General features: G+C 41.9%; 2 protein-coding genes across 4 annotated transcripts in view; one reads left to right on the top strand and one right to left on the bottom strand.

The window, feature by feature from the left end:
- Positions 1–27,071, bottom strand: part of COL4A1 (collagen type IV alpha 1 chain) — a 119,848-nt gene extending 92,777 nt beyond the window's left edge. The window contains exon 1 of the mRNA XM_063392790.1: positions 26,929–27,071. Within this exon, the coding sequence (XP_063248860.1) occupies positions 26,929–26,991 (63 nt within the window). The 5' untranslated portion in view covers positions 26,992–27,071. The remainder of the gene's footprint in view (positions 1–26,928) is intronic.
- An 87-nt stretch (positions 27,072–27,158) lies between these two features.
- The window catches only part of COL4A2 (collagen type IV alpha 2 chain), a 140,286-nt gene continuing 139,923 nt past the window's right edge, over positions 27,159–27,521 (top strand). Inside the window, exon 1 of one of the 3 annotated variants that reach the window (XM_063392789.1) lies at positions 27,159–27,272. The gene's annotated coding sequence lies outside the window, so the exon portion shown is untranslated. Of the gene's footprint in view, positions 27,377–27,521 lie in introns of all 3 variants that reach the window. The other 2 variants (XM_063392787.1, XM_063392788.1) reach the window with 2 other exon arrangements.

The raw sequence follows: 27,521 nt of genomic DNA, 5'->3' as shown, positions 1-27,521 counted from the left end.
TTTTCCTTTTCTTACCTTTCAGAGAAGTGATGTCCCTCCTTTTTTTCCAGACAGGATACACAAGCCTCCCATGGAGGACAGAATGGTACTGTCTCCCTCTGCCATTTGACCCAGCATTTACACATGACATTTGCATCACAAAGTAGATGAGACATGTTAAAATAATTACTGAAATCACTTTTATCTGCTCCTTCACCACTCTCCACTTGCTACTGTGTTACAGAGCCAGGAGCTGATTTAGTGCAGCTGGTGCCAGCATGAGCTGCGTGGGTGTTTATTTACATGGGTGCTTCCACTCTGTTTAGTCGGCCAGGGATCTTTCTGGGGAATTGGAGAAAAGCTGAATAGTCTGAATGAGTTCATAGGTAATCATTTCCCAACATTTAAAGGGGGTTATTACAGCTTCTCTGTCCTCATGTAACTTCTCAAAGATAGCTGCTGACAACTGTAAGACTGCTCCAGCCCACTCACCGAAGGTGGAGCTATCTCAGTCAACTCACTCAGTCATTGCCACCATAAAGGAATCATCCCCTTCTAGCCCCCAAAAAAAGAGTGTTTTTAAAAGAATAATTCTGCTTTTCACAGCCTAGTGAACTTAAACTTACTCAGAGTAGGGCAATTACAGCAGAAGTAACAAGAGCATAGTGCCAAGGGTAAGAAGACAGAGCCAATCACATCAGGCATAACATACAACTACACTCGGTAGTTCTTCCATGCTGGAGCTTCAGGCTTACATTCACGAGGCAGTGCTGTAGGTCCACCAACAGCTGATGCAGGCACAGCCACCAAAAGTAAACCTCTCCCTGGTGCCCTTCGACCAGCAGCACAAGTGTGCAGTGGACTGGGGAGGTGAAAGCAGTTTTCCAAAAATGAACATAATAGAGCATTCTTAAAGCATCAAAACTTTTGAGCCAAATCAACTCCCTGCCCTGTTTTGCCACATAACTGGATGAATTCCTGTGGCAGCACAAGAAGGGGCAGAGTTCAGGAGTAGGAGTAAGCTCCTGGGAGTGGGCAGGGGCAGGAGAGAGACTCTGCTTCGTCTAATGGCTCTGCAGCTTAAAAAAAACTAGACTGTGAGTGCTGCCATGAGTCTGAGTCATGGGGGTCAAATGACTTTAAAATAACCATCTAATTTAAGTAGGTTCTTGCTTGCTCCCTCCCCAAGATAGCTCAGACTCCTGATGATGCATGCATTAACCACCTGAACATTCAAGCCTCAGTCATGAGGTTTTCATCTCCAGTTACCAAGGTGCAACTTCTTGCATTTTGATTTTCTCTTACCACTGGCAAGCCAAAGGAGTATCTATTATACACTCAGATCCTTTTATTTCATTCATCCCTTTCCAAGTTTGTCCCTATATGCCTGTGGTACTTACTTATAAAGGTTCCTAGTAATTTGGCCTCACTGCCATTTTCTGTGGAATGTGCTCCAACTCCCTCAATCTCTTCAGTGCATCTCTCAAGGAGTTTCTGATTACAGTTTCTGATTTTCCCATTGCGGTTGTATAGCTTATGCTGCTTAAAAGTACAACACTAACTGTTTAGTCTTGCTTCCAACAAGATCCTGCCAAAGCATCCCAGAGTCTGTTGAAGACAGTCTACTTCAACTTTATTCTTCCAACTACTTTCTACTTCTTCCCCTTTTCAGAAATTATTAAAACTATCATTCACAATCTTCACCAACCACAATTCATAATTCCACACCATTTTCATAATCCCTAAAAGTTCATCTGAGCAGGTGCAAACCAAATCTAAAAGGCCCATGTCCCTAAATCTCCTTTTTTTTGTCTTAATAGACCAATACCCCTACAATGTCCCTTTTCAGACTAAGAAGTTACTTTCAATTTCCCACTTTCCTATGAAGAATGGAACTGGTATATCCTTGTGTTAGAGTTCATTGCAGGTTGTATGTTTACATCCTGTTTACTAACAGGATATAAAGTAACAAAAACTGTAAGGCAAGAACATAGACTGGGAAAATACACACTCACAAAAAACAGCATTATGAAACTTCACGAAAATTTTGACATGAATGAAAGAGCATTTTATCATCTGTCCACGCCAATTTCTCAGCCACCCCCACAAATATCCCTGGACAGCAGACACATTATCCCTCCTATTCTAAAGACTTGTATCTAATCCATTACAGGGCATGCTTGGGTCCACAAAGCAAGCTGCAGTAAGCTTTTAGATTAGTTCCAAGCCAAACATTAACTCTCAAAGAAAAAGAATCCCAGATGCCTGGGGAGAAAGGGGGTGGATAAGAAATGTTTGCTGCATTACACAGTGCACTGGGTAATAACACTACTTGAAGCACGTGAGGGAATGAACCCAGGAAATGTACCTTGTCCTAGAGGTTTTAGCTTTATTTCAAGTCTAGGTGTAAAGTTCTGATTTTTCCTCTTCCACCTTTCATGCATTTCAGTACTGCACCAAATGAACAGGGTATGGCTACAGGGACACTTGCAATAAATGTATTATCCAAATCACCTGCTAATTAATAAAATAAATAACTTTTTTAATTCAAAACACAGAAGCAGATGGGTTTGCTCCAGACTCAGTTTACCCACCAAAGAAGCTCCATTCCTTCGATGTAAGATCAGATAGCAATGGTTAGTCTAGGAAGCTGCATGATCTCAAAGCTTATTTAGCTTGCAAATTCTCAGGCAGCCATCATCATTTGTTCCACAGTAAAGACCCATTTAGTGAAGAAAAGAAAAAAAAAAAAAAAAACCACCCGAAAAAACAAAAACTTACTTGCCTGTTTTTGGTTATTGGGAAGACTTTCATTGATATTCCTGGCTTAGCCTATTTTTTCCACTGTACACAAAGATGACAAAGGTCATGCAATAGCATTTAAAATTTCTCATAGAACATAAATGAATCATGACTCATCCATGGGTACAGCACGTCCTTTATTTTTTCTCTCAAGTAAGAGATAGTACCAAGTTTTTGTTTGCAGCTGCACAAATGGAGTATGAGAGATATATATCCCTGAACATATGTTTCTAAAATTCACAGTGGAACAATTGTACTCGAGTTTTCAAAACTGAGCATACACAAGGCAGTCTGGAAGAACATCAGCAATTTTCAACAGTAAACATCTAGTGACGCATATCTCCAACATGTTGCAATACAGGAGATTAAGACAAAAGCCATCTTCAATTAACAGATCAGTAGTGGCATCTGACCATTAGTCTTCTGAGCATTAGTCACATCTGGTCAGCATAGCAAAGTTGCAAATATTAGGGCTCCCATATGTTATGTCTTCACTTGACCCTCATCATCTCAGTCACCTTTCCTGACCTCCCTTGTGTCCATGCTGTCACCCTCATCCCCACAGCAGCTCCAGGATCTTCTCTCAGGGAACCAAGGGACAGAAAAGAGGCTTACTTTTATCCCCCACTTTCTTTGAGGTCAGAAACATGGCAGCCACTCCAAACAGAAATGGGTTTATCCTGGGCAGCCAAGGGCCCCATGTCTCCCACCTACCTATAGCTAAAGCAATGGAGGGGATGGAACACACAGCACCCAGCACCAAAGGCATCCAGTCTTCCAAAACAGCTCCACTGCCACGGCCATCAGCCAGCTGGGCACAGCTGCTTCTTCTCTAATCTTCATTTCCAGTGATTTAAGGTGAAATTTTTCTTGCATGGAGTTCCCTGCTGTAAAATCCATTTGCCTTAAACTTTAGGAGCAATCATCATCAGCCTCACCTGACTTTGATGCTCCTGGCTCATCAAACACATTCAGATGCACAGAATTTAATTTATTGCACCAGTTCAGTAACTACTGTACTAACTTATTAACTGAAGAAAACAAATAAAAAAAATGCGATGAAATATCCTACATCTACAGGCTTAGATCGCTTTCATTTGCTGAAGCAATTTTGTGCTTCATAAATCAAGTTGTATATTTAACCACTTTAGGTTAATCTGTACCAGGGAGCACAACAGAGGCAGGGGGGACATTCTGGCCAACCTTTTAGCTTCAAGTATTCAATCTCCTGCCTTTCAGCCCACACAGAGGCTCACCCTGCAATCCTCAGGCAGGCAGAAAGTTACAGTATTAGGAAAGATCGAGGCAACAAGGCAGAAACACAAGCTAATTTCTGTTATGTCATGTAAAGTTTTGTTTAGTACAGACATGAATTAAACTGGCAGATCAATAGAGCAGAACACAAGGGTGAAAGGCATGACAGCTTGCGTTCCATTTCCGTGTGACACAGAGCTGCCCCTATTAGCTTCAAATTATCTCCTTTTATGGACTCCAATCTTTTTGTATTTTTCACAACTGTAACTGGATGACGGGTTAAATACTCGGAAGAACGCAAGAATGTTTTTTTCTGCAGCCAACACAGAGAGGGGAATTGCTGAACTCGCTGCTTCTATAAAACAGGAAACTGTATTTTGGGTGCATCTGATTCACACTGCTTCCCACCATCACCCTCAGGCAGACACGCTTTGGTTCCCCAGCCCCTATGCCATGGGAGGGAATGGAAAGCTCTACCAATGCTTTTGTTTCCAGTTTTCCACCTGTTTATTCTAACACATTCATACTTCTTTAAGGTAAAAAACCTTCCCCAAATTCATATGCCTATAGCTCAAAACAGGTTACTGAGAATTTTTATTGTACAACTATACTCACTCTTCCACTTTCCCATAAACAAAACTAGAATGAAAAGCTGCACAGCTACGGAAGCATTTCCACAGCTTTTCAAAATCAAAATATCCCTGAGTATCAGACAGGTGTGTTACTTCAAGCCCACAGGACAAATCAAACCAACAACAAACACTCCTTTTTCTTTGTCCTTACCAGCACAAAGTGGTATTGGTGCCTAGTCCAATGTGCTTGGCATAAGCAGTGGCCGGGCTGGATGCTCTCTCCATCTATCACTTTTATTTCTGAGAAGGACACCGGGAAGTGAAATGTCTCTCCCTCCCTTGTTTCTGCCTTTGAACAATCAAAGGCAGACAGCTGAGATTCCAGTCTCTTCACAACAGCAGAGCCCAGCACTGGGAGCAAGTGGTATAGAAAGCTCATTAAAGCTCCAGAGTGTATCCACAAAACAAATAGTCAGAGGAAAGCAGCAAAGCAGGAGCCTAGACAAAGGCATCCTTTCTCTCCTCATCTGCAGGAGCCATCTCTCACCTACAAAAGCAACTCTGCAGGCATTATTGGGCCTGCAAGTTTTAACTTTCTCTGCAATTCTTTCATCTAAATACAAAATAGGGCTCACACTACAGAGGTGAGAAAGTTCAGTGAAACAAAGAAATCATTTGCACTTAACAGGAGTTATTCTATGCTCAGGCCTCTCAAAACAGTTTTAGAAGCACCTGTTCTTCAAAAGTGCTTGTTTCTGTGAAATACCTTTCAGGCCCAAATGTCCTGCCTCTCAGTGAAATGGGGCCTGTGCAAGGCCCCATTTTTCTACATATTTCAGATTTTGACTGAAATATGAAGAAAAATTTTAACAGAACAATAATCCATTTTAATGCTGAACCTCATTGATAACTTTCCTGAAAATGCAAATCTATGGCACTATGAGGTGCCAGACTCTTCCCTTGGGATATACTTTACCCCATACAATACTACTTGGGATTCAAGGTAACAGTTTATGAGTGAGCGATTAATACTTTATCTGTACAATATTTTTGCTTTATTTTTCCCTCAATTATGCAGGTCCCGCAGAAATGAGGTGAGAGAGAGGAAGGGGGTTGACAAGTTTTGTCATCCTTGTTGATACATCTAAACCAGGTGCCTCAAAATGGAAGTAGACATTTCAACGCCACTTTGACCTACCTTGTACATACAGTAAATCACTGGAAACAACATTTCTACTTCCTCCTTGTGGCACTGTTCAACCCAAACTGAACAGGCCTGGCCACATCCCCAGCCAGGACAAGTGATGGTCTGCGTACAGTTCTTCTGGGGTGGGCAGGACTGACAACAGAAACCATGGTCACCCCTCAAGGCCACATCCCACTGCTGGAAAGCTGGACAAACCACTTGGCAAGTGCACAGCCTGCTCCTTCTGATCGGTTCTGCACTTCAGAAAAGCTGGTTCGCAGCCATGAATGGATTTTTACAGATTCCTGAGCATCACAATAAATCTATTCATCTTCTGCTTCCAATGTATGATTTTTTTTTTATTCTTCTTTCTCTAACATATAAAATACATTTATAGCACACAAATTTTATTTTAAAAATTAACGCCACACAAAATCATTGCACATACAGTGCTCTGAAGAACAGGTGAAAGAATTTACCATGTTAGAAACGTCATAATAAAAGGAAGACAACGTTTAAGATTTATATACTGCAAAAATCTTAATCTAGGTATCTACCTATTTCTCACCACCTAAAATCAAAACAGTTCTATGGTGAAAATTAGACATATCTACTAATAAATATATGTACTATCTCATGATACAGATACCCCAGACCTTGGTAGAAATAAAGCCTGACCTTCAGCACACACATACATGCACAAGCATTGTGGAATTGCATTTTATTGAAATGGTATGCTCTGGCTCACCCCTGGAAAATGTGCATCTCTTGCTATGAAATTGTGAATGGAAAATGAGAAGTAAAGAAGCTAAAGGCAGAGCTGATAACACAGATGTACATTAGCAGTCTGACTCTAAGAATGTAAACTTATTTAGGGTGAAAACAAGATTGGCATTATATTGGCATTACTTCATTTTAGTACTGTTGCTTAATCTGTATATCTAATTCCTCACATAAAGCTTGACTTTGTGCTAAATAAGAAATGCCTTTGCACTCCACCAGCAGGCTCTGTCTGTTTTACAAAGAGGGAACATCCATTTATTTCATCTAAAGGTCAAAAGTGAAATGCCTTTGGGAGATCCCATGCAACCTTAAAATAAAAGTCGCATTCCTAAACTCCGAACTATCTAGAATAAAACACAATGTCATTATTATTCCTTTGAAAATGTAAAACAATTGATCATTTATATTAAAAGCAAAACTCTTTAAAAAGAACTGGTCCTAAAAACCAATGAAATACCAACAGTGAGAATTTTTAATCCTGCTGTTCAAGAAGTACAACTTATTTTCCTTGCAGTTTTATGCATTATTGAAGTCATAACACCCATAAATGTTTAAAAGATGTGATGTAAGCCTAGTATTTGTTCACTTTGAATAAAAGGAAAACAATTCTTATTCAAACACCAACAGTAGCCAAAGCAGCCAATCCCATAATTCCTCAAACCTTTTAGTGATTCTTAGTAGACTATGTTTATGCCATGACACCTAGCTGCAACTATTCATCAATATTTATTGACCCAATTTAGCAAAATTGGAACACAAAACTCCAGTAGAGCAGGAACTTCCACCTGTCAGGTTTCTTATAACTTCCTTCTTCATTTCTAAGTCTCAGTACAGCCCTAAACCAAATGTTCAAGATCGAAACTAAAGCTCACTGAAATAACTGAAATAAAAGGTAGCTTTTTAGTTCTTTTAAGCTTCAAAATTGCTCAGTGCGCAAGCTATAAAACACCTGCTGCAAATTTACACTCTACCTTCCTAATTGTTCCCTTCTACTGCACTTTTGTTCAGCTTATTAGCAGATTAAAAACTACACATTTCTTTTTGTTTTAAAGGCTATATAAAATGATATCCCACTGCTCATCCATCTTCACAGGGTCAAATCACTTTATTCAGAAGATGCATATCATGATCTTTTTGGACAACTGAAGACCTTTTTTAGTTAATTATCACTCTAAACAGATAATCAGAACAATCTCCCAATACACTGTGTGGTCACTATATGTACAATGCACACCAAGTTTATGAATAATTTCCAGGTGTTAATTGCCATCAGGAGACGCCTGGGGCTACCTGCTACCAGCAGTGCATAGAAGGCACCATGTGTAGGAGGACATGTCACAGTGCCAACACTGATCTTGTTAAAGATACCCTCTAAGGAGAAACATGCTCAGGAAAACTTCAAGTTTTACACAGTTAACAGTAATACACAACTTGCTACTACCAAAGATAATTCAAAGCAGGTTGCAAAAGCCTGCATCTGTCTACTTAAGGCCTAAAAATAACCATACTGCTGTTTCACCATTGCTTCATCTGAACTCACAGATTTTATCGTTCTCCAGTTGTTCCAACTCAGCTTTTAGCTAGTTTTAAAAGCTCCATATTCATGACATAGAAAGCAGGTTTGCAAGGAAGTCCTGCAGCATTTGATCTTCTTATTTTCTCACGGCAATTTTAAGTGTAGAAGGAGACAGAGATAAACATAACACAGAACCCCGCCATAGCAAAAGCCCACTGAACTATTTCCAGGGGAAAAGACAGTTGTTCCATGAACTCTTCCATGTTTTCAGACATACGAGTTCTATCTGGAAATAGTTCAACAGAAAGGAAGGAACACCAAAGGAGAACAGACTAAGCATTTGTAATCAAACAGATTAAGCAGCTGTAAACTGGGAGCTCCTGCTCATCAGCAGTTGAAAGGGCAAAATACTCAAATATACACAATGCTAACATCAAACCTGTAGTTTGCTGCCTACTCTATTCCTGCTTAATACAGACAAAGCTTGTAGGCCTGCCTATGTATATAAAGTCAAATGGTTTCATGTGAAGAAAGATGGGTAAGACTGAAATAACAGCCAAACATGGAAATAACAGTCAAACAGTCAGCATGGAGGCTGAACTATTACGGCACAAGAACAATGAGGAAAAAGATGACAGGTAAGAGAAACAGATAATGTAAATGGAAAGTAATTAATACAGTCATCAGGTGAAAGACACTGGGCTGAGAAAATGAGAAAGAAGAAGCAAAAGTGCAGTCTCTTTGCTGGACCAAACTGTGGTCTAGATGAGACACAGAAAAATTAATATCCATTTCACCACTGCTTTCAGTAAGTAACTGTGAAGCCTTTCATAAAGGATTTTAAACACCACACCTTCCTCCTGCCCTGAGAAAGTGATGGAATAACTGAAAGCAGCAGGGAACTGGTAACTCTCATCACAATCTCTGTGACACAGCTATGCTTCAGAACCTTAGGATTGGGGGGAAAAAAAAGTCTTTCTTGAAAGAATCAAAATGGGAAAATAATTACTTCTTCTTTTTTTTTTTTAATCAACTTACTTTGTTCTTTGAATTATTTTTGAAGGTTTTAAATCTACAATCTTCTCCTTCCAAGCTAAAGCAAGTCAGGAAATGTAAATTAAGGGTGCTCTGTGAAAGCTCCATACAAGCCTGCACTGAGCAGAAGGTTCCTTTCTTCTCAAGCAGCTCTTTTGCTCTCCTGACAGGCTGCAGTAATTAAATTATTATTGCTCTGAGGCAACCTAAGCCCTCCACACCACTGGCCAAGGTCTCATCACCTCATCTGCCTTGCATTTCTCCTGCCTGGCAAGGCATTGCAAGGAACTCTGGTAGAAAAATCTATCCTTTCTGGAAATAGGTATGAAGTGTGAAAGAGCATGGCTATCCCTGGCCAGCACCAGCCCTACTCAGACCCTTTAATATGGAGAATGTGAAATCTCAGCACTAGGCTCTACTAGTCTGGTCCTAAAGCAGACTGCACACGTTTGCTGCTTCGTTGCTGCTGTAGAGGAGGATGCACAGACAGCTGAGAGAGACAACTGGAAAGATATTTCCTGGTTAAGGCACTTGCCTGGTGCCCTGGAGAATGGGATCCAGTCCCTGCCTCTCCCTTGAAATCAACTGAAGACGCTGCACAAATCATTTCCACACTTTTCACAGGCAGTCACTAATTAGAGATTTCTCATTTTTTCTACGTGTTTAGTGTTGGATCTTTTCTCAGACCAAAGATCTCAAAGTCCTGGCTTCAGCTGAAGTTACTGTGTTAAAAGCAGAGTACGAAATGCTACCAAATGCTAATTAGGAGGTACTTTTGACACTACCTTCTCCAGGCTTCCTCTCCCAAAGAGTCAGCAAATAACTATGACATCTTTAGGAAAGGTTAAAGCACTGCTCTGGCTTGCACAGGCAGAATGGGATGAAAAAACTGAGTGCAGCAAAACACTGCCTCCTTCCTTCTGGGGAGTATGCATATAAAATTCAGGACATGCTTTCTCAAAACATTCAGGTATTACTGTGATAAATGCCATAGGAAGCTCATGAGAAGCTGAATGCATTTATTCTGCCTTCAAAGCACAACTTGATTATTAGATCATAAGTAAGAAATAAGTCCAGAGAGTGAAGAGTAAGGCAAAAATTCCTGCATCTTCCCTTGCTCAGCGAGCACATTCTGTTCCATATATTGAATAAGATGTGATCCTGTGAAATCCATCAAGCAATTAAAGGCTAGAATGATGCAAAAGGGGCCCATGTTTAGGTTGCACAGAGCTTGACTACGAAAACAGAATATTCCTTAAGCATTTTCTCTGCAGGAAGACATATTAATATGTCAGCACATGGCCAGTGGTGAGAAGGAAGTGCATTTGACTATACATCATGCACTGAATGGCCACCGCCCCTCCGTGTACAAACAGGCTAGAGAGAAAGCAAGGCTGCGGCTTGCAGAAGGCAGTGAACAGCTGGCTGTGACCAGAAGGTCAGCCCACTCACGATCCACCCCTGCTGCAGGTCAGAGCAGCTCTGAGGTGAAACCACACCTTGACGCTGCGGTCGGCACAGCCTGTGCAGCCCGCCCCGCTCCCCGCTCCGCTCGCAGCTGCGGTCTGGCCCCGCTCCCGCTGCCGCCGGTGCCAGCGGCGGCCCGAGCGCAGCCAGCGCTGGGAACCAGCCGGGCTGGAACGGGCCGCGGTCACAGCAAAACCATCACTGACGGCACACACATGGGAAAAAGGAGTGGAAATGTCTCTTGGCAGCCCTGTGGGACACAGCCACTTCAGCACCAGCCAGCAAGTCAGTCCAACCTGCCTCCCTACCCTGTCCAACCGTGTTAAATTAATCACAAAACACAACACAGACCAAAAACCTGCACTGCCAATACCTTCCTGGTGTGGTTAAGTGTTCTCCTAATCCTGCTGCAATGGCAGCACAAAGACTTGCTCAGAAGGCTGCTTAGTACTCTTAGTACTTAGTACTCTTCAGGGAAAGGCAGCAGATCCTTTTCCCCACCACTGGGTCCTGCAATACTTTCTTCACTGCTACCTGCTATTACTGGGGCGAGGGGCAGACAGTGGCTAGGAGCTCTCCTATTCAACTCCACATCGAGTGAAAAACAGTGCTTACAAAAGTCAACTCACATCCATCCCTCACTTTATAATCACGTTTATATTTCAGTGTTTTTTCTGGCTATCTCAAAAACATTTTATTTACAACACAAAATGAGAGTGAAGTCAACTGATTGGATGCTTGCTTTGCATTTCCATCTCAATTTCTGTATTTCAGCACAGGAATACAGAAAAAATTATTTTCATAATGATGCAACAGAGTGAATTAATATTTTAAGTATATTTACAAGTAAACTATGTGCTCACTAGAAACTACAAGTAGTGAGGAGAATGAACAACAGAAGCTGTCTGCTGTACTTCCTAAAATAGAATGACTCAAACTTTTCTAAATAAAAAACCACCCAGAGATGCCTAAAATTTTTGGGATTAGGTGTAGTTTCACGCCTTTTATTCTGGAACTCTACATTTACCTCACCCATTCTTCAGCTGGTGGAGCACACATCAAGTATCCTGGACAGACAAAGTACTACAGTATACAGATGTGCCTATTTTGGAAGCAGTTGGATCACTTTTCCCTACGAGGTCAGGGTTTTCAGACCAAAAGAATAGCTCTACTGTTTGTTATCCAGCTGAGAGCAGCCTGGATTCCCTGTCTTGCTCAATGCTGTAAATTTAACTGTAAAGAATAAAATCAGCCCCCCCTAATTTCAATTAGCAGTGAAGGAAGAGGAGAACAGGTAACATACTCTCCTATAATGACACTAAACTTTTTACAGTTATTTACAACAATCCTAAGCTTATCACTGCTTGGCATGCCTTTCCTTTATTCATTTACTTCATTTCCCCTTCTTTCACTGGACAGGAATTTCATGTTAAACTGGAAAAAAAATTAAAAACTTAAAATTCCATTTCCAAAAGACTATTTTGAAACATTAAAATAAATTTATATGGAGATCTTGGCTGTTTTTACCTCATAAAAACTGGTGGGCATCATAAGGTATGCAGATTTAAAGCTATTCTGTCTTACTACTTTTATTTTCCTCCTCTACCTTTACTCATCTAAATAATTCTGTGAATACTTTCCTGTTCTGGTAGAAAGAAACACATCTTTTTTTTATCTTGGGGTCCTAAGTGGAAACAATTCAGAAAATATGTTTTTAAATATACTGTAACTATTTTGTGCTCCAAGAGGATCAGAGAGGCATAGCCAGAATCACTGGATGGAAATCCCAAGTTAATCTGGTACACTATCCTGAACCCTTCACAAAATTCCCCTTGATCATTTGTCTTTTTTTCCCATTCTGATATTTACCTTCTGTATTTAAAGTTTTTGTCTCTGTGGTTACTGCAGAAACACCTAAAATGAGAGCAGCAAGGGCCAATACAGGAAAAAGCTTGGCAAACCCAGAGTTACATGTTAGGTCATGAGGGCCAGTGTGCTGCCAACTTTTGAGTGTGTGAACTCCTTTTATTCCTGAAGCTGATGATACAGAGAAATTATTCTTCAGTCTCCATCAAATTCATTTTTATTACACACTTTCGAGCTTTGTACAATCCCTATCACAGAATATCACATAACTTCTATCTTACTTGGAATATCAGGAGGTTTTGTTCTCCTTACTTTACTTTTAGGAAAGGGTGACACAGGGAAGCTAAAAATACTGCCTTAGGGCTGCCAAAGCAGCCTGTGGCAAAATAGGGACTGGATTTCTGCTCCCACACGTGAACTCAGCCACACTCGTCCACAGCTGCCCTGGATGCTGCCTGCAACACTTCCCTCAGCCCACCAGGTCAGCTCCAAGCTCCCTTCATCCTTGGACAGGAATGAGATAAGCAGTTCTGGAGCTAGAGATCCACGCTCTCTGCTCAGACAGGGTATCCAGGCAGGCAGGGAGGAGAGCTCCTTCCATGCTCCAAAGGGAAAGGGGAGAGCATGGGACCAAGCTGGTATCAGGCCAAGCTCCTCACAATTTGCCAGATTCATCCCTTGAGGCTGCAGGACCTGAACCAGTTTGCAATTCTGCCTGTAGCTGAGAGAGCGGGTGGATGTGCAGCCAGAGGGGAACCACTGGAGACATAACGATTGCACTGGAACCGTCAGATAAAAAATGACAGCCCTCGAGGGGTTTGTGGCACATGGTGTGTGTCTAGAGGCACCATTGGAGACCTACTTCTGAAACACACCCTACCTTTGGATAGGATGCAATGTCCGTATCTTCATATCCAAAAAGGTCTCATGAACATGGCAGTGAACAATGTGAAATGGAAAAATAAAACCTTAGACTGCACAGTGAGAAAGTTTGTAATTTAACTTGAAAGAACAACAACAACAAAACCCATCCAAAAACCCACCAAAAAAAAAAAAAAAAAAAAAAAAAAAACCACCAAAAAAAAACACACAAAAAATCCCCACACACACCATTTTATTTTTACCACTGAATCAGAATACAGGCTATGATAATTTCATTGTCAAGGGAAAAGGCATTCGTTGGAACTCTAATTCTTCTCTGATTGTCTATCAAGATCAAGATCACTTAGATGTGAGAGCTCTCCATAGGTTTTAAAGGCGTTGGGAGAGTCAGCAGTTAAGAGTTACTTTTCCTGAAGAAAAATAAAATGGAATGAGGGGAAAGGAAAAATAGTATCTGCAACAGATAACTGCTTATCAAAATGAGGTTTTATCACCACTATGCATAACGCATCTCTTAGTCCTAAAATGACTTAGCCATGCTAGATATGTTTGCATGAAATGAATGATAAAATACTTTTGAATGTTACATGTAATACTGAGGGGATTCTACTAGCATGTACTTCTGTGAGTAGGCACCAATGGCATATGTCTAGACAGAGAAAAAGAAAATGCTGAAAAAGTTAGTGCCAGTATTAGCATCAGTAACTTCTAAACCAAAATGAAGATTTCAGAAACAAGTATGTGCATAGGTACTTCACTCTGTAATAAAAATAAAGGAGATGCTTCTGGTAAAAAAATCTTAGTCAAGAAACAAATATGCCAATACACAACAGCATACTTTCTACAGGACTGAGAACAGTACAGACTGCAGTGTACAGGAATTGTGTTTGGCTGATACTGCAGATTCCCAAATGAAGTTGTTTATTCAAACTATTTATAATTTCAGAAAAAAAATCTGATAAACATAAGTGCAGTGGTAATACATTTTCATTACCCTAGCAATTACTTTACTGCCTATTCTAAGACAAAAATACATAATATGTATTTTTTACTCCTTTTGGATTGGATTTTTTTCCCCTCAAAAAAAAAAGCCCATATGTATTCCTGCATTTCACATGGATTTTAAATGCTGTGATATATACCAACTGTCTTAAAAAATAGAAATAATAAACCTGGTGGGCACAGCTACAAAAATTTGGAGGTTCAGTCAACTTGACATTCTTAGTTTCTCTTTCCTGCAATCACTTCCAGACTTAAAGACCACTAAGTAATCCATCTCCTTGGCAATGTTAAGAGTTACAACAAGAGAAAAACTTGGGGTACCAAGAAATACACCCACCACCTTTGAAGGTAGCTTGAAGTGTTCACTTAACAGTGGGAAAAATTAACCCAAACTATACAGAAAAGGTTGTCTTGTTCTCTGCTGATAACATTCTGGAGGATGTCTCTGTTAATGTTTTTATTATTTAAAAAAAATAAATAAATCTCTTTGATGACTCATCTGAAACCCTTTTCCCGTGGTGATTTACCTTCATCAAAACACCTAAGTAGTTTCTCACCTGTCAACACATCCAGAAGCTTTTAATGGCTTCCAACATTAGATAACAGCATATATTTTCATGTGCTATATTTTAATTGATTGAGTTTTTAGGAAGTGATGATAGGCTCATCATCACTAAGCCCCAACAATGAAACAAGTATGAAAAAATGAAGTGATTACAGACATGACATGTTGGACTTTCAGTTTGGGGAACAGGGCAAGGCTGGTTATAAGGGAGGAAAAGAGGCACAGAACCTCTGACCAGCCTCTATTTTCCATCTGTAGGCCTGTCAAGATAAAATCATTCTCAGACAACCAAGCTGATGAAACTCATTTTTACTCTGCTGATCAAGACCACTAACCTTCTCTGCATGTAATAATTCTTCAGTGACAAAAGTAATTTCTTATGCCATAAATAAATTGTTGAAAAACCTTAAGAGTAAGACAAGACACATAGATCTTACAGGCATTTTCTGGCTTTTTTACAGCTTGTTCCCTCCCTTTTCTCATGGCCTGTAGGTTTTGAAGGGAAGGCAACTGGCATTGCTGTGGCTCCCTACTTCAGTCAGCTGGAGAGTTTAGCTTCAAGGGCAACTTGAGAAAGGGATAGAGCAACTTCAGGCTCTACTGGAGAGCAAACCTCTCCAGTCCCAGCAGGACAGGCAATGATGGACTCTTGCTGGACATCCTTGAGCTCACAGGAAGAGATGAAGGGTCTGACTTGGGATGTACAGCCCACCAGCTGATATGCACTCCTCAGCAGCTTCAAATGTAGTTGCTGACAGCAGGTGAAAGGCAAATCGTGTTGATTCATCTGCCAGCCTTAATGTGTAGGAAGCACCAGCCAGGAAAGAAAAGCTGGCATATCTTTTCCATACACCACAGTAAAGCAGGTGTGAGGAGCAGGCTGAAACACCAACTCTCCCCCAGGGAGCACAGCAAACACAGGAAGGCACAGGGGAATGGCAAAGTGTAGCTGTTGGCCTTACCCAGACAATACATTTAGAAATTATTTCTTCACCCAGCTGCTACCTCAGCACTTCATCATAAAATGCAAAGTGCCTTGACTTTTTTACAGTCCCATCCCTTATCCATCTTCCCAAACAAAGGCAGGTAAATAACCAGTGTGAAGATGTTGATGGCTTCTCCAAAAAAAGACCCAGTTTTACACGGTTCAGTAAATAATTCCTGCAGCCAGTCAGATATTGAACCATCAGCACCAGCATTTAGACAAATTACTAATTCCTATCAATTATATCACTTGATACTGGACTATCAGGATAACAGTTGGTACTTAGGGAAATACACAAATCACTATCCATCATCAGTGACAACTATGAGATAGGTTAATTATGAATGCACATCATAACTTTGCCTTTAGCATGGTGTGACTCAGATTTAAAAAATGTAGGTTCCATCTAATACTATAAATCTAAGCACAGGAATTCTGCACTTGATACTTTCAAAGACAGCAAACAATAGTCACAAGAAACAGATTACACACAAACTTACAAATTCTGTTTTAATGAGTGGTCTTGGACAAAAGCTTCACATTTTACCTAACATAATAGAAATTCAGTTGTCCTCACGTACAAAAAACGTCATGTAAGAGGCTCATGTTTTAAGCACATCACAATATTCAATTATTTTCAGCAGACCCTCATACAATAATATGTGCAACTCTGCAAAAAATCTCATTCTGTTTTCAAGACTGATTTGATATGATTTATAGATCTCTGGATTCAGAACTATGAAATAATTTTCTAGACAGCTGAACTACATTTATCAGAAAAGTAGGGGTATTAACCAAAACAACACCCAACATGACATAATCACACGTGCAGCCTCCCGCATCAATCAATTTCCCAATTTCCCTTGGACAATACAGACACACTGTGCCATGTGCAAACCCGTCCCATGTAATTGCCCAATACCCTTCCAATCATGGCACACATCTGAGAGGGCCCAGGGAAGGAAATGCAGAACTGTTCACATTTTGGCCATGAAATGTTCAGACTTTAATCTATGATGTTGAATGGGGATTTACAAAAAACAAAGAATTGCTTGTGAACCATGTGAAACAGGATAACAGTCCAGCTAAAATAAACCCCAGCTTAATAGAAGACACTTACTACACTGACTGTTTTGGCATTACATTAAATTCTGCATGCTATTCTATTTTGCAAGTTAAATTGGTTCTATTTAATTATAACCAACAAGACACTATTAAAATAAAGGATATTGATGTACTGACATGGAACAAATATAAAAAGTCTTCTGCTGAAATCAAGTCCAGATGTGCATGTCTGTCAATGCACAGATGTGTCTTATACTGTGTGAGTAACTAAAGCTGTGCACAGAATTGTTACTTTGCAAACTCTGGACCAAAACCATAATGTGCCCACAACACAAGGACCATGTAAATGCCATCTCAGGCCTTACAGGGTCAGTTAATCTTGATAATATCCTACTTGTGTTTTGCGCAGTTGCATTTTCTGCAGGCCTGGCAGCATCCAAAGTAGTGTATCTAGAGGACCACACAGAGCTTTTCCTCTGGCTTTCACATTGCCAAATCAATTCTAGCACCAGCAGTTCCTGTGGTATCAATGAGAAAGTGTTTTTGAATGCAAGGAAGGCATTTAGAACAACCACCTTTCAGTAGGCGTACATTTTAGTGTGTATATTACCCTTATAAAGGCTTTGGGAACACAAATAGGTATAAGGCAATCACTTGCTAGGACTGCCCCTTTAAAGATTTTGTTTGAAGGCACTAAAAGGAAAATGTGATTCTTATAATGACAGCACACAGAAGCATTCTCACAAAACAATCTTTCTAATTTTATGCCGTTTTTTAGCTTTGTCCAGTTACCATAATTTTCTTTGGTTTCCTTAATACTCCAGAAAAAAAAAACTTTCCACATTCATATCTGCTTTGACTACTCTAAAAATCAATTAAATGGAAACTGAAATTATTAGCAACCTTGAGGAAATGAGTCTGCACATGGCAGAACAGAGGGCACTGAGCTGCAATCACTCAAGGTTAGCAGGTGCTTGCCTGCACATCTCAGGGACTACCATTCAAAGCTTTTCCATGCTTATGACACATCCAGTCTATTTAAAATCATAAGCTATGTCCCAACCAAGCACATAATTCTTGGAAAATGCATCAGAAATCAGCATCCACTGTTTGTCTGACCAGTGTGAATCACAGCACATTTTCAAAGGCATGTTCCCAGAAAGATGGATCTACTTTTCTGCATGATTTGAACTATTATTTTGGCATTCTCAAGGGCGTGAGCCGAGACATTATTTAACCCAATGACTTTAGGCACTGGTACAACATTTGCTGGATCACCAAGGTCCATACTGGGAAGTAAGTTTTAAAATAGCAATAGAAAGTCACAGACAGTAGGATTACATTGCGTAAGAATTAACAGCAGCAGAATCCATGTCTAAGTCTTCTCCCAGCTGATATTTACCAGTAACAATCACACACCAGCCCCTTCCAGGCTGGGACTGCCAGCTGAAGGGTCCCCACAACTGGTGGCAGCAGCCAGGACCAAGAGCCAGCTCCCACAGCTGGTGTCCAGCTAAGCAAAACTAAATGCAGGGCTCTAACACTTAGGTTTTTCCCCTTTTCCTGACTTTTTTTCTTGCCCTGCTTTCGACTCTGTCCCCTGGAGATGCATCATGCAGCATTGACTCCTCAGAATCACAGTGCCATTAAAAAAAAAAAAAAACCAAATATGATGAAAACATAGACTTCCTAGGGTTAAGCTTTTTACTTTCTTCTCACTTTCATTTATGCCTGTTGCTATTGCCTGCTTTCCTCTAAAAGTGTCCATGTCGATTCCAAAACATGCAGCTATTCTTAATGAAGAGACAGCCCCAGTTAATATACTTCAGGTAAAAAAAAGTTTCAACAAAAATTTAATCATAATTTTCTCAACTAAAGTTGTTACATTACAAGCATTTACGTAGCTTTTGTCTTGCTTGCCTATTCTAACAAACTGCTAAAAACACATATATTTACAGCTAAAAAGCCTTCTGAGTTTTGGCCACAATTATTGCTTGCTCATGTATCTTGGCTTTATGGCAGCCACAATTCATCCTTTTTTATTCTGCTAGCAGATAACTGACTTACCATTGCCATAAAAGGGACAAGCTTCAAGTACAATATGAAAATTCCTGAAATGCTTGCATCTACCCTCATGTAGCTGATTCTTCCCTGAATATGTGCACTATGAATACAAACTATTAATGCATTAATTTCTCTTTAAACTTTTGTTCTAATTCTTTATAGCCTCATCAGCCCATACCAGTGTAATTTTTCAGCCTTATTTGGGTTTCATTACAATCCTAGGATTTGTTTCAATGTTTTTAGATTAACAAATATTTCAACAGAAGTCTTCAGTAGATTAGAAAACAAGTTTTCTTCCACTGGATAAACAACTGGACTAATAAGACCAAAAGACTTACAATATCTAGTCAGCACATAGCTATCCAGTGAAAATGGGCTAATTTGTTCTATCCCTTAGCTACAACTGAAACATTTGTCATGACAAAGAGAAAAAAGAAAGAGCCTTTCTCATTCCAATTTCTGTATACTAAACTAAGTACTCCATAAATCATCTATGAAAAGAGAACCAGCTAATAAAACAATTTTTCCACTCAGTTAGTGATTATTGCATGAAAGGTTACATACTTCATTATGGATTTCCAATGTGAATTATCCATAGGAAGAATCCTCATGTAAAAATGGCATTGATCATTGATTCTAATGAATTAGAACTCATTTTCCCACTAAACCATTTAGAAATGCTCTACCACATTTATTTCCCAGTGTTAAGACAACATCCACATGTACAGAAGACATATTGAGAGGGCATCTTGACTAGAAGAAAGGTTGACATCTCAGACCTCCCATGTTGCCAGAGAGATTATAAATCCCACAGCAGCTGAGACACACATGGGCAGAGACAAGGCTGGACACTGGTGTTTAAAGGTGGTAGAGGAGATGAACGTTACTTGCCTCAAATAATTTTTTTTCTAGCAATGTTAGGGAACACCACCAGACTTCTGGCTCCTTTCAAGAAAGTTCAATATCTAAACCTGATTTGTGGCTTTCATCTTATGTCAATTCAGAGATGAAGCACAGAGTTTGCAAACTGGAGCTATTCAGCACATCTCTTTGGCTCCCACTTTAACAGTTGACCAGGAATCTCCACGGGGGTGACAGACTTTACCTAAAAACTTTCTGTTTCCCAGCTGTAGCATTTGAAATGTTCTTCAATAAGGTATACATTATCTACAGACATGATGATGGATAGTTTATTCCATGCTTCAGTCTTTTATAAAAAATTATACCTTTTGAATGCAAATGATCAAACTCACTAGATTTTTAATTAAAATATTCTAGTTTTTCCTACAAATCTCAGCACATTAAACTATTTGATAACTCTGATAATTTCTTCTGCTGCCTCCCTCTCAGCCATCTTAAAAACCTGCATGTCAAAATGTGGTCTGTCACTGCTACAAGCAGATGAAAGCCACAAAAAGATGAAAGAAACTTAATTATTACTTTGCAATTTGTTTACTCCACAGACTTGACAGCACTTTGTATTTTGTCCTTCACATTGTTCTGTTGAAGAAGCACACCCTTCCTCAGACCCTGCGAGAATGAGGCTGTCTGCCAGCAGCAGTAAAGGTGAAGGCAGCGGATGCACACAGAGAGAAAAAAAGCATAGGAGGGGAACAGAGTATCATTAGTGATTCTATTGAATCCAGACAAAGAAACAGTTTAGCTTACAAGAAATTCCATAAAAGTAGTTGAATAACTTTGTTAAAAACACAATTACACATTTCATAAATTAAGTTGGCAGGTTCATGGAAAATCTTATGCCATTTATTTCAGAACACGTGTGAGAACAGCATCCTTTAGATATGAAGGTAACAATGAAAAAAATCAAGAAGAAGGAAACCTGTCCTTTTCCAGCTCTTCTTTGGCTTCCCTCATTTCATTTTTGGACATGTCCTTATTATGGGGCTGTAAGGCAAGCCAAGCCAAAAAAAGGGAACTTTTTTGCTGGCTGTGAGGCTGAGTCATCTCCATCCAAGCAGATTCCTAAGCTGCTGAGTCCCATGGCACCTGCTGTCTGCACCCAGGCCTCAGCACCTTGCACCAGAACTGCTGTCACTGAAACACCCCAGCACAGGTATAAAAGCAGGACTACAATTCTCATTGGAACCCATAAGTACAAGTTTTCAGATCCTTGGTAACTTGGCAAATCAGAGGTGAAAAGGGGTAGTTCCTACCACCACCACACAAACACCTAAGCTAAGAAGAATTAATATAACATTAAGGCTTACAATGTGTTTTTGCCCATGTTGGAAATAAAATGAAAGCACACAATGTTAAAAATATACATATTTGAGATATTTTGAGATATCAAAGTGGTAAAAAGTAAGCCCTGAGCTGAACAGAGTATAGTCGAAGTACAGATGCTGAAGTGCTTTTGAACATATACACTGTACTTTTCTTTTTCAATTTAGAAAAGTTATTCAAGTTTATACTCTTTATGAAGAACACATTCACCTATTTCTTTACTGTACCTCACCCAGATTACAACAGCACAATGGTAGTAATTACATATTGATAATGTTTTAACTTGTCCTATATTTTACTGGCACATTGTCCAAGACACTGCTATATAAAGACTCTTGAAGGGTTAATGCCACATACTTTTCTGATGTATTAAATCACTAAGAATAATTCCAGCCAGTCACAACCCAAAGAAATCAAAAATTTATCTTCCCACAAACATCATTACATTACAGCAGTACTTCACATCTTCAGCTGTGAAGCCACTAAAGCCACAGGCTGCTCTTCCATTCAGGTCATAGCCCATGCCCAAATTCTTCTCTTCGATCAAATCTTGCAAGGTGTTAAGGTGTTAAGTGCTTATGATGGGAAAGTCAGCGGAAATTCTGGGAAGGGTGTACTATGCAACTTTCAAACACTGATGAAGTAAGTCAATTTATTCTTGTGTAGAGGTTGTTGAATCTTCCTTTGTTTAGTCTAGTTCTATAAAAAGAACAATATTCCTAAGCCTATCCCTAAAGAAGGTTTCTGACATTTTAGAACAATAGTCTTAGCTGCCTGCAGCAGCTGTGCTACCTTGTTCTACATAATCAGGGCAACTGACAGAATATACATCCAGCTAACCTCAGGCATTATACAAGCTAGTGATATGCAGGATTATAAACACCAAGCAGACAAGTTGCAATGAAACATTTCAGTAGTCCTGCAGGCATTTGATACAAACACTCAGAAGCAAAAATTGTGCAGCTTGGGATGACAGTCCATGAACGCACTTGCATATGATGACACTCAACAGCTGGCTCCAGGAGCGAAGTTCATGGAGATGAGCCAGGACTGACTGCTCAGGGAGGTTCAGAAACTGCCTTCACCAACACGGCTGGCAGCAGGCAACTGCATGTTTCCAAAATATCCTGCCCTTCTCTCCCACTTTCAGCACCCCATGCCATGATGCTGTAGAAGAAGTGGCCAGACATGCTTCCGGGAGCAAGGAATCACCAGGTCTGTCTCCCTGTCCCCAGAAGTGCCCATGCATTTTTCTTTGTACACATATTGAATTATAACCCCCCACTGCTGGGACAGGAAAACCCATGCTCACCACTCCTCTACTTCCCCAGCAAGCACTGCTTGCCACAAGCTGGAAGGTCACCCTCCTGCCCAAGCTCTCCTGACCCTCTCTGGTGCATCCTCAGCCACCTCAGATCTTACATCTCTTCCTGACAAGATATCTTGCTCCAGCAGGAGGAAAAGGGAGCACTGCACTTGTCTTCTTCAGACTCCTACACCCCACCATAGCCTGGCAGGGGCAACCATACTTCATTAGAAATCATTTGGGTCTCCCCTTCTATATTTTTGGAACCAGAGTGACCATATCTTCCTCCTGAATAAACTTCCCAGGGTTTACTAACCATGCTCTTGGTATTGTCAAGTCCTTGAGGACATTCAGGGACAAGGTGTCAGATGGCCTCAGGGAATAGGTGTCTCAGCATCAAAGACATGGCAGTCCCAGACACGGCCTGCTGCAGAAGGCAGCTGCCCAGCCCTGCCTTACTTCATTTGTAAAAGCACACCCAAGTGAAGTGGTACCAGTGATTCAGACTCAGTCATATGGCTTCTGTTCAACCACATACCAAAAGCCCAGGTCATTCTTTTTACCTGCTCTTGGTTTATGTGCCCTGTACATCTCCCCATCTCAATAAATCACATTTTTAATGAAAAGAGAATAGAAAAAATTGATCAGATTAGTTGGAGGCAATTATATTCCTTTTGTTTTTGGCTTCTAACTGCATGTATCAGAATGCACTCTCAAATATAATGTAAAAACAGGAGAGGTGATACAAGGAGGGCACGAGGACAGTACAGCAGAGTTGTCTCTGCCTGGCCACATACAGGACCACTCTTTGTACAGGGCTTACCCAGGGGCAGGAACCTCCTGGCCTCCCACCAGTGCATCCCCAGTTGCCACCACTCTTTCAGCTGAAGTAGCACTAGTGGAATCAGCACTGTCCTTGTGAAAAAATTTATGCATGCTTTTATCACTGTTTTGGCACATCTTTCCCTATTAGCTCCATAGAGCTTGCCCTAAGCTCTGTCCCAGCACCCATTTCACCAAGACTACAAGCAGAAAAGGGAGACTGGTTGGGAACTTGGAGGGAATGCTAAGTCCACTGCTGAGTAGTGGTGGCCAGGAGAGCTCCTCCATTCCACCAGTGTTTACATGGCTGTTAGTCCACTCGTGTGACTCAGCCCAGAGCTCAAGAGCAGCTGAAGATCTCACTCTGCTGCATGCAGCACAAGGACCAGCACTGCAGCAGCGTGGACAAGGTACTGAAACATGAAACAGGTATTTCCATGGCACTGTCAACTCTCAACCAAGCAGTACTAATGTTAGGAAACAGACTTTCTCCAAAGGAAATGGCAGCCTGAAGAGTGTCAGAAATGAGAGCCCCTGCAGAGATCCACCAAAACAAGCTTCTCCTGTAACTGTCTCATGGGAGCATTATTTTATCCTGACCTGGAAACATCTTGACCTACTGCCCTGTCTTCCACTCTGCAATCACTGTAACCTGAAAATAAATCTCCTGAGAAGAATGCAGAACAGCACAAAAGCCCAGATTAGCTATAATTAATTATTTTCATTACAACCGATCAGAATAAAGACACTAAACTTTCAGTGTCACATCTGGAGGCACCTTAAAGTGCCACATTAAAACTAGTGGGAGCTGAAACAGAGCAGCTCCCTCTTTCTGTACTGAGGCACTGAGGCACTTTCTGTACTGATCATGACAGTAGCTGGCTCAGGGCTGGCTTTGCTACGTCAAATGCCTCTGTCAGAGCAGTGCTTACAAATCTCCTTGTATGTATTTAATCTCAGATATGTCAAGAGATAAGAACAATTTTTCACTCTGTCAGCCCTGACAGACTGCAGAATCACCACCACCAACACAGCATGAGCTGCTTCTGCCACACTTGCATGTGCTTGCAGGCATGGATGGTCTCAAGCCTAGAACAACCACGATGCACATATGAAGAAACATTTACTGTGAGGGTGACTAAGCACTGACACAGTTTGCCTGTAGGGGTTGAGCAGTCTCCATCCTTGGATGTACTCAAAGCTCAGTGGGACACAGCATTAAGCAGCCTGTTGCAGCTGTCCCTGCTCTGAGCTGGGGGTTGGACTAGGTGATCTCCAAGGTGCCACCAGCCTCAACAATTCTGTGATGAAGGCCACAGTACAATTAAAAAGACTGTGGCTTCACAACTGCCATTAAAAAAAAACCAACTAGCCAATAAATAAAAGCTGCTTTGGGGAAGGAAGAAACCAGCATGATTTTTTTTTTCCTGCAGAAAAGTGGTTGTTACATTCAGCCTATTGCGAAAAGTACAGCTACAACCTTCCCTACCACACAATCTTCTGCTAATACAATTACTCTTTAAATGTAAACAATGAGAACACGTTCATCTGAGGACGATGTGAACACTGGGTCAGCTCTGCCAGCTCTCCAAAAGCAGGAGAGGTGCTGCCCAGGTGTGGAGTGCTTCACACCACTGTGCCACAATCACGCACAGGCAGCAGCCCAGCTGAAGAATCTCCAAGGAGCAGCCTCTCCATCACCACGCACAAGGTATGGTGCAGGCTAACAGCCATCCCCATCACCTTTTGTGTGGTTGATAGTGACAGCCAACAGTGTGGAGCTGGGGACAATGCCAGCAGAACTGAATTGATTGAAAGGCCACCCATGTACAGCTGAAAGTTTATCTAAGGCAATACAACTGCAAGGAGCTCAACTTCCACTGCATACTTGTGTTTTCTGGTGGCATGGACAAGGAACTGTAAATCTTCAGTCAGTTTAACACATAAAGAACAGCTAATTATGAGAATAGCTTCATAATATAATTAACAGCTTCAGATTACATTTTAAGTGTTGACTTTAATGGAAAAATTTATCCAGCACATGCTAGACACTTCTAGAACAGAGCCTCTTCACAGTTGCTACAGAAGCCCTCAAATTGTACAACTGATACTAAAGTTTGTATCTTCTTTTAATAAGCACCTCATCCCTACATAGTTTTGTGTCTTTGATTGACAGTCATGGTTTACCCAGTGACTTCACTTTACAGCACAAGGTGGGAATGTATCTCACAGACAGGTATTCTTCTTTCTAGATATACCAAATTCAGAACTCAAATGTAAATAGTTTACTTCAAAATACTCTAATTAATTAAAATTGATTATAACCTTAAGGGAATAAGTTTGATCAGCTTGATGCCAACTGATGGGCAAAATGCATAAGAGGATTCACCACTGAGTGATTTATTGCAATCACAGTAAGCCTGATATTATCAACCTAGGAGCAACAGACAAGACATCAGAAGTTCAGTGCATTGCTTACTTCAGTTGATTCAATACATACATACCATCCCATTGGTCACACTGAGGTATCAAAATTCATTATAGGACTTAATTTCATCTGAAATTGCAGAAAATCTTAAAATAACCCTTTCCCATACCTCCATTGTTGATTGAAATGTTAGTACAAGAACTTACATTTACAGCAGGAAGCCTAACAAAAAGCCATGTGTCTACATCTACTGACAAGTTTTTTGCACTCCTGAATTTCACAAATACAGTATCAACTTAACCAAATTCAAGGAAACAAGAAGACACAAAAAGATAACCTATTTCAAATTATTGTGTCAACTGCCCTTTAGATGTACGGAAGGATCGGCCCAAATACTTCAGGAGCGCCAGGAAAGAGAGTCCTTTAGACTTAAGGACAGCTAATAGCTATTATCACAGTGATAAAATTAGCTCCCTTAGCAAAACTTTCAGACTACTTGCATGCTTTCGATTTTACAAGTCTATGCCACAATCTAGTTCCATCCGGAAAGATGCCAAAATTCAACTTTAACCATTAACATTAGGATCCTTCCCAGTCCCCAGCCTACTGCCCATCGCGGGGGTCAAAGGCAGCGTGCACAGCACTTTGAATCCAAGCAGCCAACTCTAAACTATTATTAATATTGTTTCTTTTTTAGTCTTTTTTTTTTTTTTTTTTTTTTTTTTTTTTTTTTTTTAACCGTGGAAATGCAACTCGCTACTTCTCAGTCCCGGGTGGGTGCGTGCTTTCTGTTCCCTGCCCAGCCAGCGGCGCTCCGCGCCGCGCCGTGGGACAGCGCTGCGGGGCCCGTCCCGGCCGGAGCCCGCTGCCATCCCCGCGCGGTGCCGCCGCCCCGCTCCGCTCCGCTGCGCGCCCGCGGACGGCCGGCGAGCAGGGGAGCCCCGCGGAGTGACCGCGCATCCGCGCGAAGCCCACCTGGCTGCCCCGCTGCCCCGAGAGCGGAGGCCCCACGCCGGCTCCCCGTCCCGTCCCGCGTATCCCCGTGAGAGGGTCCCGCTTGTGCACCCGATCGCGCAGCCCGAAGGAGCCGCCCCCGCGTACTCACCGCGGCGGAGACGGCGCTGAGCTCGGCGCTCAGCAGCAGCCCGAAGCCCAGCCAGAGCCGCATGCTGCCGCGCACCGCACCGCGCCGTCGGTCCCTGGGCGGCGGGGCGCCGGCGACTCAGAGTGGGGCTCCGCGGGGCCGGCCCCACATGCGCGTCTCTTCCCTCCGTCGCGGCCGCGGCGCCTGCAATGCCTCGGGGGCGAAGGACTCGAGTCGCCGTACACGATGGGCGGTGGCAGCCCCCCCTCTCCTCCCCTCCGGGCGGGGACCCTGGGAGGGCGCAACCTCGCCCGCTCCCGTTCCCCGCTGGCCGCAGTTCTTCCGCCTCCTCGTCCCCACCGCGGGTGTGTGGTGGGCCGCGGGGGGCGCGGGCGGAGCGGGGCGGCGCGCCGCTTCCTCGCCGCACACGGCCGCGGCCCCCGGGAGGGCACGGTACGGCAGCGCAGCGGTGCGGAGCGGGCTCGGGGCGGGCGGGAGGGGCCCGGGAAGGGCCGGGGGCGCCGGCTCCGCACGGCCCGTCGGGGTCCGCGCCCCCGCGGGTGCCTGCGCGCCGGGCGGACTCCGCTCTGTGCGCGGCGCGGGGAGCGGCGCGA

The sequence above is a fragment of the Prinia subflava genome, chromosome 3 (assembly GCF_021018805.1).
Source record: "Prinia subflava isolate CZ2003 ecotype Zambia chromosome 3, Cam_Psub_1.2, whole genome shotgun sequence".
Classification (NCBI taxonomy): Eukaryota; Metazoa; Chordata; class Aves; order Passeriformes; family Cisticolidae; genus Prinia; species Prinia subflava.
This window is presented reverse-complemented; position numbering and strand designations above follow the sequence as displayed.